The sequence below is a fragment of the Centruroides sculpturatus genome, unplaced genomic scaffold (genome assembly GCF_000671375.1).
Source record: "Centruroides sculpturatus isolate CEXI.00-Female unplaced genomic scaffold, Cexi_2.0 scaffold275, whole genome shotgun sequence".
Taxonomy (NCBI): Eukaryota; Metazoa; Arthropoda; class Arachnida; order Scorpiones; family Buthidae; genus Centruroides; species Centruroides sculpturatus.
The window spans coordinates 231,875-248,571 of NW_019384477.1; the positions used below are offsets into that span (position 1 = coordinate 231,875).

A 16,697-nucleotide genomic window follows, 5' to 3' on the forward strand; every position below is an offset into this window, starting at 1 on the left:
ATTTTTCTGCTGACTCCCTATCCATGTTCAAAACATGCAGGTAAGGAGTATGGTTGAGTGCTGTGTAAAATGGGATGAAAAAGTTATTTCACTTCATTGGATTTCAAACATTACTCTCTATGCAAATTAATAAGTCTCAATACTTATGACAAATCATTACAGATGATAAACGACATCTATGTGAAATCAAGTACTGAAATAGCTTTATTATAAATCAAGGATTCCTTACTTCAGAAAATTTTAGTTAAAAATTAAGAAAATACAGTATGAAAATATGCATGTAGTCAACATTGTATGCTAAAGAAACCTATACAAGAAGAAAAAACAAAGAATAATTGAAGCATTTGAATTGTGGGGATATAGAAAATGAGTTAGAGGAAAAGATAATAAATGATGATGTACTTAAAACCTGCACAAAATGTTTTCTTGAGAACAAATTTAGAAATCATTTCTCTTACTGAATCTTGAAGATATGTAGGGTTACTAGATTTCAATTGGAGTTCTGCTGGAGATCAATCAATCAATACTAATAATCTAGAATCTATTCTATTTATTACTGGTCAATAATTAGCAGTGTAGACTTCTACAAAACTGGTATTTGCATTTTGTAGTAGTCAATTCACTTCTATATATATATCCAATAGAGTTTGCATCCTGGGATGTCGTGTCTCAAAGTCCCGGGACTTTTTCTAAATTTAATTGTCTCGGGTCCCGGGACATTTGGGTCAAGACTCGAGATACGCTTATCAAAATTGTATTTTTGAAATTTTATTTTCAAAAGGTTAACCGAGCAATGCTTCTTTTGTTCTCCCTCCTGTTTACAAATAAGCAATGCTGGTGGGGGTAATTTACAAGGCTGTGTGACTTTTAACCTTACTCTGTTAAATGTTTGTTAAAATATTTGCACACTGGCCACCACAGCTCACAGTCGCAAAATACGGATTTTTTTTTACTTCAAATTTGAATAAAACTGCACTTATTGCTTTTGCAGAAGATCGGCATTACAGACTTTTTGAAAATATCCCTCGCATCCAAATGCCAGCTTTGGAAATAATGGACACCGAACCCAGTACCAGTAGCTCGACAGTACACAATGAACCCGATGAGTAGTTTCAAAGTCAAATGGAACAGGCAATCAAAAAAATTGAAGAAAACGTACTCGAAANATGTTTTTAAATGCCTATTTTATTAAATCAGAAAAGATGTCTAATTGCTAGTTCATTATATTATTTATATGACCAATGAATAGAAACTAGGTGATGATTAGTATGATTACTAAGTTGGTTTTATAATTTTAAGATTTTACTGCCAAAAAACGAATCTATGATTATAAGAATTAAACATACAAACTCTTTAGACTTTAATTAATGTTATAAATGTTAGGATTTGATTTTATGTTCAATAAATGTTGATTTTTACTAAAATTGCCTTTTTATTAACACATCTCGCCAAAACTGAACTCGATTCTAATTTTATTCCGAGAAGTCTTGAAGTCCCAGGATGTCCCGGGATTTTGATCGTGGGTTGTCTCCTGTCCCGGGACTTTGAGAATGTTGAGACTTCCCAAACTCTAATATCCAATGAAAGTGTTGCATACCACATCATCTATGTTTCAATAATCACTTGATGCATTTAAATTTAAAATACAACACCAAAACATGCAACAGATAACTAAAAACCAAATGTTTTCAGTCTATTATAGACAGTAGTAAAATACCTTGTAGAACAAGAAAACACTAGTAAATAATCACAAAAATAAGATGTACTATAAATATGACTATTTATAGACCATCATCAGGATACATTTCAATTTGGAAAAAACATTCCAAAATAATATTTGAAATAATTTTTCAAATATTATTTGGAATGTTTTTGTTTTGATATTGGATCAAATCCTGATAATAGTCTATAAATAGATTAAAAATACTTTATTTCTAGTAATCTGCTATTTGTTTTGGTACATCATCCTTTCCTCTATTTTCAGCCACATATTCATATCAGTTGACCAACAACACATTATATGGTTAACATATAGCTAACCATAAAAGCTGAAACTCTGGTAACCCCATGAGTAGTCTAAAAATGGCAGAGTGTTTTTTAAGTTTTTGCTCTAATAAAAATATTCTGTGTCAGATTACATGTTAGATTTTCCCTAATAAGCACGTCACTTAAAGCTGTTAGTGAAAAGAGAAATGTTTTAGAAAACAAGTGTTTTGCACAGAATTTATATAATCCAAAATACAACACCCTCGAGCGAGGCAAATTTTTTCAACGAACACAGGACATATAAAACAAGTTTTAAAACACCTTTCGCTCTTTTTTTCTAGAAAATTCTTTAATTAAATAAGAGAACTAATGCTTTCAGTTATTTTAAACAGCCTTCTTCAGGTTATACAACATTGGAACATCAGTTAAAAAAGATATGTTTTAACTGATGTTCCAATGTCGTATAACCCAAAAAAGGCCATTTAAAATAGCTGAAAGCATTAATTCTCTTATTTAATTAAACAATTTGATGGAAAAAAGAGTGAAAAATGTTTCAAAACTTATTTAAAGGAGTTCTAGCTTTCTGCGCATAGACATATAGAACATTGGAAAGCAAAAACCCAAACAAAAGACAGAGTTGTCGTCTTGCAACTTTATAAAGATATTTCAGTCGAGAAACGTTCCAAATTTAAAGAACACACTAAAAACCAAGATTTGAAATGACATTTCATGCCATAATCAACTATAGATAAAGAATCTTCAAATACCGGATTAATATAAAAATATAAAAAATAACCACTTAACAAAACCAATAACCGGTATTAAATAATTGTAAAATGAACTGCAAACGTTTTCGGTTCCTTCCCTAGGACCTTTCTCAAGCAACGATTCATCTTTAGAATATTGCGATAATTATAGCGATTCGTCTTTAGAATATTGCGATAATTATCACAATATTCTAAAGACGAATTTTTGCTTGAGAAAGGTCCTAGGGAAGGAACCGAAAACGTTTGCAGTTCATTTTACAATTATTTAATACCGGTTATTGGTTTTGTTAAGTGGTTATTTTTTATATGCCATAATCAATCAGAAAACTCAATCGTCGTCGAAAGATGCTATATTAAAACACACCGACGACATCAAATTATTGAATTTTAATAGAACAAGACCCAAGTTCTGTTTTTACTTTTAGTATTTATAAAAAGAATTGAACATAACTTTTCATCTCATTTATCATGCTGTATTTTGTACGAAATTTCAGAATTTAATCATTAACACAAATTACATGGTGAAAATGTACTGAAATTCGATAAAAACAGAATGAAATTTGAAGCCGTAAAATATTAAAAGGAATGAATATCGTGAAAAATGTCTATGGAATTAAGCATTAATGATAAAGTATGTTACACTAGTTTGGGTCAAAAGTGGTTGGTTACTCGATAGACATCGGACACGTATTAAAATGTCCATATATATGTTCATTTCGATTAATTAATCGGAAAAATTATTAATTATGTGTCAATATTAATGATTTATTTGTCAAAATTGAATTAAAAACCGATGAAACGGTATGAGTAATGAGTGATGATCAGATTATCTGCCAACAAAGAAACTAAGCAAAATACTGACAAAACTCGTAAAACACATGCTATATTGACTCACCTATTGTAATAATCGATATTTTAGCTCCTTACAATTCGTTTTTATTTATGATGAATGAAATAAAATAACCGTCTCGCCGGTGGTTAATTACCGGATTTACTCTCTCGTTCGCCTACCTTTTTTCAAGTAATACATTCTAATGCGCATGCGCGCTTACTAATTCCTTTCAATAAAGATGGTGGCTTACGTCTTAAGACACGTGTTAGGGAAGGGAAATGTTATCTGGAGTAAACAAATGATGAGGTATTTATTGGAATATGATATGGCGTCTTTAAGAAATTAATTAGATTTTCATTATCTTTTTTTTCTGAATTGTAACATTGTTTTAAAGTGAGTTATTTGAAAAATTAGAGTAATGAAAGTGTATATAAATGGTTTTTGATTTATCTTAATTTTTTTTCCCAGTGTTTTATCTGATTTTAACGTTTGATTTGCGTAATTTCAAATAATTACCAAATAAATTTTAGCTTATTATTGCTTAATTATTTATTTATATTTTACAAATTAAAATTATAATAATTACATTATTTAGGGATTGTAAGATGATACAAGTAAGTTTATATCTTTTAATCTGTGTTTAGAATATTTATCATATTTTCTTTATAAAACAGCTTAACTATAAAAACTATTGAATTTCAGGCCAACTTTATTTCCCATTAAATAATAATTATTTGCACAATGTTTAAACAAACACATATTTGCTAATTTCCTATTCTTTAAAATTGTTTTTCAATACTTAAAATCAGTATTTTTTCACAAGGAAAAGTTTTAGTTAGTTGACCTACAATATTAGCTAGTTGCTACGGGAAACTTGAATACAAATGTCAGTTAAAGATAACAAAATAATGTTCTTACTATAACTATAATAGTTAATAGCATACTAGTTTGTTGTCCAATTATTTAATAAAATTAAAATGAAAAGTATTTTTAACTGGTTGGTGAAAGTATTTAGCAGGTTGATTTGACACTAACATTGTAGGTCAACTACCTAAAACTTTTCCTGGGGGAAAAAATATTGATATTAAGTATTGATAAAACAGAAATGTTTAAATGTGTTTGTTTATGCACAGTATGTATATAATTTTAAACAATGTATACATAATTATTCAATGGAAAATAAGTTTGGCATAAAATTCAATATTTTTAAAAAGAAGTTTTAAATAATGGTTTGAAAATAGTTAAAATGTTTTTTAAAGAAAATGTGATAAATATCTAATCACAGATTAAAAGATAAAAATTAGCCTACTTGTATTGTTTTATAATCTAAATTAGTGCTATGCAAACTGTGATCTTAACAGTTTATTACTGTGCCATGATAAGATTTCACTTAAAATATAATTTTATGAATGCCTGTTATAATAATAAAACTATTTAAAAATATCTTTAAAAATCTTTTAAAAACATGTTATTAAATAACTTTCATTTGTTATTTAAACACTTAGTGCCAGGAGTAACCGGCAATCAAAATTGACTTGGGAAATTACTTGAAAGCGACTCACAAACCCATTTTTTAAAAAATTTATTAGGACCAAATTTTGTTATATTTTTATTATTAAAATTAATTTAGTCTGAAAATTAGGGGGAAAAAGCATTTGATCTCCATTTTTTTCCACTCTAAAATTATTTTTATTTAATTTCACAAAAATACTGGAATGAAAGAAAACTAGTCATAAGAAAAGAAACAAAAGAGGGATTGGAGAGAATTCCAATACAAATTCATTTAATCTCTTTGTAGACTGCATTTCGAAACCAAATTATGTCTTTCAAATCTAATGTTTACCTGAGTTTAAGAATTACTGAAAGATGATTTTATTTTCAGATATTTTATTTAAATGAATTTGGCTGCAGTTTAAAAGGTTTTTGAGTAGTATATTTTTGTTACGAAATGCAGTCTACAAAGAGATTAAATGAATTTGTATTGGAATTCTCTCCAATCCCTCTCCAGTAAAGGTACAATCCACAACAGAGTTTACACCAATGTTGTATTGTTTCTGGCAGAATGTTGCATTTTCTGCAAGAGTCATTTGTGAGCGATGTATCTTTCAAGATGTGTTTTCTGTAGTTTTTAGTGTTTATGACCTAATCTTGAATAGTAGCCATAAACCCCTCTGCCTCTCCAGGAAGCTTTTATTCAGCCAGTAACTTGATGTAATTTTCTCACTGTAGTCCTGAGCTAGGTCATAGGCATGCCTGACATGAAATGCATTTTGGACCCATGACTGTTTAGTGGTATCTATGTAATTTAGGTGTTGAGCTATGTTTAGGTGCTCAGAGTGTAAGTTTAAAAGTTTGTTGTTACTGTCTGCCAGAGTTATAGCATTATGTAATCTTGATTTTTTTTGTGGAAAAACTCCTGCTGTGTCAGGATTTGTTTTTAGTGCAGGTTAACTATATTAGGCTACGACTACCTTCTTTATGAGAAAGAGTTATTCTTTCTATGGATAATTTTGGATGATGTTGTTTATGCTTAGTAAGTGTTGTTCTTATTTTCCTCTGGAGTTGCTTGAGATTTGTGTGTATCCAAAAGAATAACTGAGTACAGGTAAAACATATATATTAATAGTTTTAATAGTATGTTTTGCATTTAGGTGTGTTCTTAGTACTGCATGTAATCTATGTAATGCATGTTGATATAATTAATCTGCAATTTGTTGTTGATATGTTCTAATGTTGTTTGTGTAATGTTATGTATAATTGTTCTTTTTTGATCAACAACCCATTGTACAGTGACTTTGAGATGAGGATTATATAATGTGAAAACAAATGATGTAACTGATGTCTGTTTTGAGTTTTGTAATGGTGTTGTAAGTACGGATGATAAACTCATTCATTTCTGATGCCCATTTTATTCGTTGGTGTGGTTTACCTGTCTTAGTGTTCTATGGCTGGACTGCCTTGGAAACATCAAAGTTAGGCAGGTTTCCAACAAATAGTGTGGGAAAAAAATTGGACTTGATAACCTCTGACTTTTTCTTAATTTTGAAAAAAATATTTATATACCTAAATTTTTTTAAAAATTAATCTTGTCAACTATAAATAAACAATTGTATCATGATGAAACTTATGAATCATACATTGAAAAAGTATTTAAAACAAAAATTTTTTATACCAAGAACATTGAATTATAATTACTTTATTATAACCAAAACATAAAATTATGAATTTAATTATGAACCAGTGTTGAATGACTTTTAATCATCCTATTGGAAATCACTATGCACTTTAAAATTTTGAACATTATATTTTACAGTTGTAAAATGTCATTAATTAACAGGTAGTTCACCAATGTAGGATATGGATATTACAATGTGCATTAACTATTGATTTCTATTTATTAATGTTAAATATACTGGAAGAGAAGATTGGACTGGAGGTCTAGGTAGCGTAATTGACAATGCATTTGCACAGCAAGTGGCAGTTGCATGTTTTAGTCTTGCTCCTGGCCTATTCTTTTTTTCCAGTTTAATCTAAAATTATTTAATTAAATTATCTATATATATAAAAATGAATGTATGCCTGTCTGTCCTTCATGCATTACCACACTGTTTATCCAATTGCCATGAAACTTTGGGAAGTTGTTTAATATACTCCCGCGAAGGTTTCTGGCATAGTACGATTGCCATGAAGCTTTGGGAAGTTTTTTAATACACTCCCGTGAAGGTTTTTGGCATAGTACATTTATCCTACGATAGATGGCGCGCGTTTATACGAGCATTCGAGCACTGTGTGTTTGATCGATTTCAAATTGTGAAGACTGTTTCCCCCCTCCAAAAAATATCTGTGTATATGCATTTATTATTTAGGGATATTTGCCTATTTTACCGATCTAGGGATCCCCCTTTTCCAAATTTTAATATCAACTCAAAATAATTTAAAAAGACAAATTACAATAAAACGGTTTATTATCCAACTATGAGAAATTTCACAACACACCAAGGAAGAGAGGAAGGAGCAATTAAATAATCAAAATTATAAAGGATTAAAAAATATACATATAAAAATGGGGAATATCGCACTTCTAACAATCTCTGCGAGTATGTGGGCTAAATTTAAAGAAACTGTGCTTCTCACATGGACAACTGTATGTGGCCAACTCACGTGTCAGAAAACCTTCTGATTTATTTGTGTACGCACCAGACGGAAAAACAAAAAATATCGTGTATCCACAAAGCACTCCAATAAATAAATAAAATTGAAATGACACTTTGAGATGTTTTCCCAATGAAAATGAATAATAATAAGTTTCAATAAAAATGATAAAATGTAAACTTAATTTTATCATAACGAGTTTGCTTGAATTTCGTTTCTTCTGAGATCGCAGCAATGCGCGACAGGTAAGCTAGTAATTAATAAATTTATTATAAGATGGTACCTAATGCCTCCCTTTTGGGACAAATTTATTAGTAATTTATAATTATTATAGCTGTTATTTAGACTGATGTAATATGGCAGTTGTTGTTGATTTATTGTAATGTATTGGGTTTAGTATGGATGTTTATATTTCTATTGGCATTGTTGATCATTCAAAAATAGAATAATTGTAAATATAATCACTTCAATGTGGTTGCATGCAATATGGTTATTGCTACAGAGATTACTACTCTTAAAAGATATTTTTGTCAAAAACATATAACTTTAATTTCAATCTGTTCTTTAACAATCAGAGAATATTAAAATTCAATACTGTAAATTATAGCTTTGAAATATTTAAACTTTAGTCATTATTATAAATTTTGTTATTCATTGCAGTTCTTTATTAAATTATATTTACATACTTGATTATTTTCCAGAAAACCTTTCTTACCTTCAGTTCTTACATTCCTGAATAAAAATATGCGATATTATAGTTCTGCAACAGAAAGATTTGAAGAAGCAAAATTGAAACTGAAAACTTTAAGTAAAGAACCAAGTGATGATATAAAACTTAAACTGTATGCACTTTTCAAACAGGTATGTTAATTTAAAATTTATAATTATAATTTAATTTAATTAAGTTTGAGCTATATTAAAATTACTAGAAATTCCCCATCAACCATGACAGAATACTTCTTATGAGAAAGTAGAGATTGAAGAATTGAGAAGAGTAAAGGTTTCAACAAATTCAATAAATTACTTAATTTGTAGAAATGTTATCTGTTTGTTGAAACAGAGCAACAAAACAAAATTTCATCAGAAGTGGACAAAAAAGTAGGAGTTATAGAGAATTCACTTACACACACAAACAGATTTAGGCCTTTATATTAAAATAATAATAAAATCTTTCTTTATATACCACATTCTGAGAAAACATTCTATTGTCTTTTAAAAGATTCTTTTGTGGTCTTTCTTTAGTAATAGAACATCTTAATATTGTTTTGATGATTGACATTGTGATGCTGTTTCTGCAACCCTTGATATAACCATTTCTTAATGCCATATTGATAAAACAAAGCTGAACTGTGTATGTTAGTTAATTGAGTGATAACACTTTCTAAATAATGGGCTTGTTAGATCGTTACTTTCAATTGGATAATAGAACATCGTAGAAAGATTTTTTAAAATTTTTATAGAAATGATACAATGAGACTTTTTTTTTTTTTTAAATTTTAAATTTTAAATTTAATGACGTTTGTTTAAAATACAGTGGTGCTTCGTATAACGGACGCTGTGAACAACGGACTTTCTGTTTGACTGTTACGTGACACGAGCAACAGACTGACTGCGAACAACAGACTTTCCATTTGGCAGTTACGTGAGGCGAACAAGTGCGAATGATGTTTCCACTCTTTTGCCATTGCCAATGACAATCTGCTATTTTTATAATATACTAGCTTACCCGCCATGCATTGCTGCGATCTCAGAAGAAACGAAATTCAAGCAAACTCGTTATGATAAAATTAAATTTACATTTTATCATTTTTATTGAAACTTATTATTATATTATTATTATTATTATTAATTTTAATTGGGAAAATATTTCAAAGTGTCGTTTCAATTCTATTTATTTATTGGAGTGTTTGTGGATACACGATATTTTTTGTTTTTCCGTCTGGTGCGTACACGAATAAATCGGAAGGTTTTTCGATGCGTGAGCCGGCCACATACAGTTGTCCATGCGAGAAGCACGGATTCTCCAAATTTAGCCCACACACTCGCAGCGATTGTCAGAAGTGCGATATTCCCCATTTTTATATATATATTTAAATCCTTTATAATTTTAATTATTTAATTGCTCCTTCCTCTCTTCCTTGGCATGTTGTGAAATTTCTGATAGTTGGATAATAAACCGTTTTATTGTAATTTGTCTTTTTTAAATTATTTTGAGTCGATATTAAAATTTGGGAAAGGGGGATCCTAGATCGGTAAAATAGGCAAATTTCCTCCTACAACTTCGGTTGTTGTTCGGGGTACAGTTAAGGTTTTAACAAAGTTCGAGCAAATACATAATTAGCAAAAAATAGTTGAAATAAACTGATTAAACAAAAATTATTACAAATATCGTAAATAACAGTTCACAAATGCATATATAGAGATATTTTTTGAAGGGGGAGAAATGGTCTTCACAATTTGAAATCGATTTAACACACAGTGCTTGAATGCTCGTGTAAACGTGCGCCATCTATCGTAGGATAAATGTACTTCATGGGAGTGTATTAAAAAACTTTCCAAAAGTTTCATGGCAATTGTACTATGCCACAAACCTTTGCCGGAATATATTAAACAACTTCCCAAAGTTTCACGGCAATCGGATAAACAGTGTGGTAATGCATGAAGGACAGACAGACACACCACACACATACATTCATTTTTATATATATAGATTAGTATTATTAGAATATATTATTAGTATAGCTGAAGTACAGAGCTCCTGTTGGAATTCGGCTTGCTCCCTTGTTTATTACATACATCACCTCAGTGCAGGGTATTTACATTTATTCAAGTATTGTGCAAATTATGGCTTGTAAAAAACAGAAAGGTGATTTCAATTGAAACAAAGCAAGAAATCATCAGGAGTGAAAGTTGACAAAAACTTCCTTGTCGAATGGGGAGAGGTTCGGGAGTTTACCAACACTCATTATCCAAACAGAGCTGAGGCCAACAGGATCAATGATCTCTACAATGACACCCTTGCCCGTCATTTCTGACAGGTGTTGAAGAAGAGAGAGAAACAGACCACTTTGGACATGTTTTTCAAGAAGCCAGCAGGCAAAAAACAAAGGATGGAACAAGAGGAGTTGGCCTTGCAAGCTCCGGTAGCCTCTCCTGAATCTGACTCCAATTAAAAACAATAAAAAGAGACCTGCTGCAATGTGTAAAAAGTCTGTATCTGTATGAATGTGTGAAGAAAGTGTACCTCCACCTCTTCCTCACAACATCTGACTACCTGGCATAATTGGTGACTGCTCCATTTTCATTTTTTTTTTAATGGTATGGTTATTTTATGCTGCGGAATGAATTATATGTTTTAACATGTATTTCTATGGGAAAATGCATTTCATAGAACGGACTTTTCACTTAACGGACGTGCACCTGGAATGGATTAAGTACATTATACAAGGCACCACTGTATGCCATTTACCAAAAAACATTTTAAAATGTAACTAAGGGAAATTCCTTTGTCAAGCATGAATGCCGTGTTGTCACTGACGTTACTGCAACATAAGTGTGATCAAAGATCCAAAATCAATAAAATGTTTATTCTGTAGCTAATATTTCTGCAAAATAAGTATCCTATACATTCCATCAGAACATAAAACGAATATAACTAAAATTTTGTATGGATTGGACAAAAATTGCAGGATTTATAAGGAATTCATACACACACAGATAATGGCTTTTATATTAGTTACGATTTTAGAGTAAATCTCATTATTTGAATAATACATTATAAATAATAAACAAAATTAAAATTGAATAATAAATTTAGAAACCCAATATTTAGTTAATGCCAAATGAATAATTAACCCATTCCAAGCAGATTCTCTTCTTCTAAAACATTTTACATTAAAATTAATTTGTTCAAAATTGTTAAAATTATCATAAGATGCAGGTTAATCTCCTTGCAAATTACTTTATACATAATTATTGAAACTAATTTTGTTTAAGTTAATTGAAGACACACTGTCCAAAAAAATATATAAAAATATAAAAAAACTTTTTTGGTAGACACCATTTATTCACTTCGTGTTTCAGAACAAAAACTTTTTGACGACCTGACCTTCTTTTTTAGGCTACTTGGCCGTCAAGTTTACAAACATTCCTTTAAAAACACAGGAAAACATATAATTAAAATTAAAAATTTTAACTTATAGTTCATGGGTCTTACAGCCATCTTCATGATTTCCATCCTTTCCATTGGGGATTTTCGGCCTTTATATCTACTGAAGAAATGCGCTGGTATATGTAGATTACTATGACTTCCTGTGTCTTCAATTAACTTAAACAAAATTAATATCATCCGACGAAATTCCAAGAAACTAATTTTATTATAGCCCAATAATTTGGCAGTTCAGTTAGCATTATAATTAAAATTAGAAAATTATTTTATTTTTCCAATATTAATTTTTTTTTTGTTACTAATAAGGTACAACAGTTTACAACATTTCTGAAACTTTTTTAATAACCTGTTCCCTAGCATCTTTTACAGCACCTTTCACAACATCATTATTATTAAAACATTGACCCTTTAATAGTGTCATCATTATCATTGAGGTAAGATAAAAATTGCAAGGTACAAAATGAGTGTGTGTAGAAATAATATTGTCCATTTTAGCTGGATAATTTTGAACAAGATATGAATGGTGTACAGAGCATTGTTGTGAAGGAGTACAACATAAGATACTGGAGCAGAGAAATATTGTCATTTTTGCATCTGTTCAAGAAGGCACTGTTTTATATAGAACAATGTCCAGATTATTAAGCATGTTAGGAATCTTAATTTGGCAGTTATAGGAAAATTTATTGGAGATTTATAAGTAACTGAAGAGACTGTATTAACAAAATAATGCACTTCGTGTTTGTTACAAAGTTATGTCTGTGGAAATATAGACTTCCTAACACAGTTAACAAGATAATTAAACCTGACTGGGGTATAAGCTGCCACACTCAGTGCAGTAGAAATAATTTGCAGCTCTTTGTTTATTAAAGCTTGGGTGATGGAACTAAGAATGCTTATCAAATGAGAGCCAAAATAGCAGAATTTACAAAGGATGGAGGTTAGAAGGCAATGGAAGGAACAATTTGAGGTAACATACCAGCCTTGTGATAGACAGAAAACATAAGCTCAGAACACAATTTGTGTTTCTTAGTCAAGTTCCTTTATACATTTAAAAAGTCTGTTTTACATTTTGCTCTATTCTAAAATTTAAAAATTACATTCAAGTTTTGCCTGATGACAATGACTAAGTCATTGAAAGTACTAGCAGTTTTATTAAAAGTATGTGAACTATAATGCCATGAGACTGTATTTGCTGCCTCAATATGCAAATCCAGTAAAAAATTCCAGGGCAATAGCACAATTTTAAAAACATGTTATTTTGAAGACATTTATTATTTATTCTATTTTATTGAAGAATTATCTTGTCACATTTCTCTAATAAGTTTCTCTTGGCATTCTTCCTTAAGGATTTTCATATATTTAAACTGATTGCTATCTTACAGGAGACTTAAAGTTGAGTTCAGGAATCAAGGTTAGATAGCTATTCAAATTTTTTTAAGTTAAGTATATATATTTGCTATAGAGTTTTTATCAAGAACTAGTTAGTCCAACAGTTCAATTAATGTTAACTCACTTAAAATTAAAATTTTTAAAAAGCAGACAAATTTATAAAACAAAAATTAATGAAGTTACTAAAAACATTTAAATAAATTTACATTTGATTATCTTTTGTGCAAAACAATACTAAATCAATTTCTATAGTTATGTCATAAAAGAAAAAAAAGTTGCAATTAATTTAAAAAATTGTAATTAACCCTTTCCATGAATTCATACCAAGTTCATAGAGGAAGTTAATGGGTGGTCTTTTTTAGGAACGAATTGTAGACCCGACAGGCAACCCCAGTCTGACCTAATTACATGCTACTTCATTATAAAGTTCTGGTTTCAGTTTCAGTGGTATTGAAGATTTTGCTTTTAATATATATACAGATTATGGAATTTGTATTTTTTTTTTATGTTTAAACAATTACTCATAGTTTTTCCCATACAATCACAAATATTTTTTTTTTTTTTTTTAAACTTATTTTCTTATGGTTATTTCTGTATTGTATTTTTATGATGAAATTTTGTTAAAAACTTTTTACACCTATGTAAAAGAAGTTTAATATTTTGTGCTGTTTTTAATATTGAAATTACTTTTTTGTCTATTTGAAATCAAAAGATGATCTTTAAAAAATGTGAAAAGTACTTGTTAAATTAAAACTTGATGCTGGTTAATAAAAGTTTTTATTATTTGTTATTGTGTAAAAATTAACATTATTATAAATACTAATATTTAGTTAAATATTACAGTCAACAGTTGGACCTTGTAGGACAAATCGTCCTTCTGTATTGGATTTTGTGGGAAGAGCTAAGTGGGATGCTTGGAATTCTCTGGGTTCTATGAATCAGGTATTGGTGAAATATTCTATTTGATACTCATTGACAAAAAATTACACACCAAGAAGTCATTGGAATTGAATAAACCACTGGTCCATGAAGAAATTTTATCAGTTTGCAGAGGAATATTTGATTGTACTAGAACACCTGACTACGGATGACATTTAAATAGTAATATAAATTACTGTATGTACTGGATTACATAATAAGCATAATCCATAGACATATGTAATTCTAGATAAGCATAATTTATAGACACATATCATTACTGGTTCATAAAAAATTATCTGTAATTTTTGTCAGTCCATGATTGAAAAACATTTGTTGTAGATGGTATGCTGCCAGTCTGTAGCAGTCAATGCTTCTCAGTCATGATACCAATGCAAAGAAAACAATGTTAGGGTGCTAAAAGCAAAATGCTTAGTGGTGATTATACATGTAAATTTGCCATTATTAGTTATCTGCATCAGACAATCATCTCTTCTGATAATTTGCCTTATTCTCCAGATCCTAACTGCTGTATATGTGTGTCCTGATATAGTTACATCCTCCAACACAACCTTGGTTAGGTCAAAATGGCAGGCAGTATGTGAAATGGCCATCCTCTTCCCTTGACTGAATGATGTGGCCTTTTTCAAACTTCATCAGCTATGCATAATATCTTTGACTGTGTCATACAGGCAAAGATGTTGTCATTCAAAGACTTCCAAACAACAAACACTAAAAATTCTGAAGACATCGAGCTTACACATCTTATGTGGTTTTTAGGCACTGGTGGTATTATATGGTATGCAATCAGATCACAACTATAATCATTTACCTGCTTGTCTGAGATAGCTGTTTGCTGAGTTTTGCAGTAATTGAATCAATTCTTTATGGGTACATAATTTTTTGTCAATGAATATATGTATTGTATTTTTAATTTACTTATTCAAATGTTATTTTAACTGTAAATTTAACTTAATTATAAAAATATTTATTACTTTATATCCTTTATATGGTATAGTTCAGCGTTGAAATATAAATAAATAAGAATTTGAGAATAGAAGATAAAAAATTTTTTATTTGAAAGATTTTTCTTATTTTTATAATTCATTGTGTTTGAAACTTCCAAATATGTATCAAGTAATTTAAAGAAATTATTCAAAACTTTCAGAAAACATAGACTAAAAATGTAACAAAATTGATATAATTATTTTTATTAATATTTTTCTTAATATAAAACTAATATCAGCAAAATTTGCCAGATGCAATCTTACTTTTTTAACCATCAAAAAAGGGTTTGTTTGTAGCAGATCTGTGAATTAAAATTGTCTTCTGAGTGGTTCTTGACTTCTGGTGAGTGTAAATTGAAAGGACATAATAAATTTGTTTATTTGTCTACAAACAAACCCCTTTTTGGTGGTTACAAAAATAAAATACAGTGGGTGATTGGTTAACGAACATAATCCATTCCAAGACTTTGTTTGCTATCTGAATTGTTCGTTAACCAATTATCAATTTACCATAGGTTTTTATGGAAATTTGATTAATTCGTTCTGAAGACCCCAAAAAATAAAAAATATATTCTTTTTTACTATGTTTATTTATGTGTAATAATAAAAATACATATATACACAGTCTTGCATTTTTATTAATCATGTTATTTCCATTCGTGGGGTTAAAGAATCTGTCTAATGTCGATTGCTTTTCTCTTTTCTTTAGGATTTTTCAGAAGTAATTAATAGCATTGTAATTGTAGAGATTCCTAAGCCTATTAACCTCAACCTGGTTTGGATGCCATTCTAAGACTGTTGTTCTGACGTCCTTCCACTTCTTCAAAAGATGTTTAATAGCAGATATTGGCATTAATCCTCTTTTTTCAGAAGAAAACATCACACCGAATTTCTTGGTGTTATTCATTCAAGAGTTCTTGGTGTTCTTCAGTCATCAGATCCATTTCAGGTTCTGTTATGAGCTCTTCGATGTTCTTTACTTTTCAGATATGATTTTACATAATAAAATTAGTTATCACTTCACCCAACTTTATAGTTATTGTAAAATCACTTATGTGTTGTGGCATTACCATGGTGAATTATTAAAATGTAAATATAAAATGTTCATGAGCACTTTTGGTAACGTACAGTTACCATCTTCAGGTGAAATGAATACTACAGTTTTCTGTATCAGAGTTATAGCACTTCTTTAAAAGTGGTGCGGCTAAATGGAACTCCAATGTAAATTGAAATTTTCTTTCAGTTCGAAAATGTTTTGGAATGGAACGGAAAATTATAGAAAATTTGCAAACTATGGTTGCTATGCGACCATGTAGATCTAACAATCTAATTTGTGATGTTTAAATAAAGTAGTCCATGTTTAGTGATTTCCAGAGTTGTGGTATTACATGGTGAAAGCGTGAGAAATATATAGGTTTTCCCAAATAAAGAGTTCTTTATGATTATTGCATCTTTTCAATAGTTTTGTTTGGTTCCAA

At 29.6% G+C, this 16,697-nt stretch overlaps 2 protein-coding genes across 5 annotated transcripts in view; one reads left to right on the plus strand and one right to left on the minus strand.

Moving 5' to 3' along the window:
* The window catches only part of LOC111621355, a 56,362-nt gene extending 52,589 nt beyond the window's left edge, over positions 1–3,773 (minus strand). For both annotated transcript variants that reach the window (XM_023363459.1, XM_023363458.1), the window contains exon 1: positions 3,649–3,773. The gene's annotated coding sequence lies outside the window, so the exon portion shown is untranslated. The remainder of the gene's footprint in view (positions 1–3,648) is intronic.
* Positions 3,772–16,697, plus strand: part of LOC111621356 (enoyl-CoA delta isomerase 2, mitochondrial-like) — a 52,259-nt gene continuing 39,333 nt past the window's right edge. For 2 of the 3 annotated variants that reach the window (XM_023363460.1, XM_023363462.1), the window contains exons 1-3: positions 3,772–3,891; positions 8,439–8,598; positions 14,138–14,236. In XM_023363460.1, the coding sequence (XP_023219228.1) occupies positions 3,824–3,891; positions 8,439–8,598; positions 14,138–14,236 (327 nt within the window). In that variant the 5' untranslated portion in view covers positions 3,772–3,823. Of the gene's footprint in view, positions 3,892–3,947; positions 3,979–8,438; positions 8,599–14,137; positions 14,237–16,697 lie in introns of those variants that run through there. The other variant, XM_023363461.1, reaches the window with a different exon arrangement.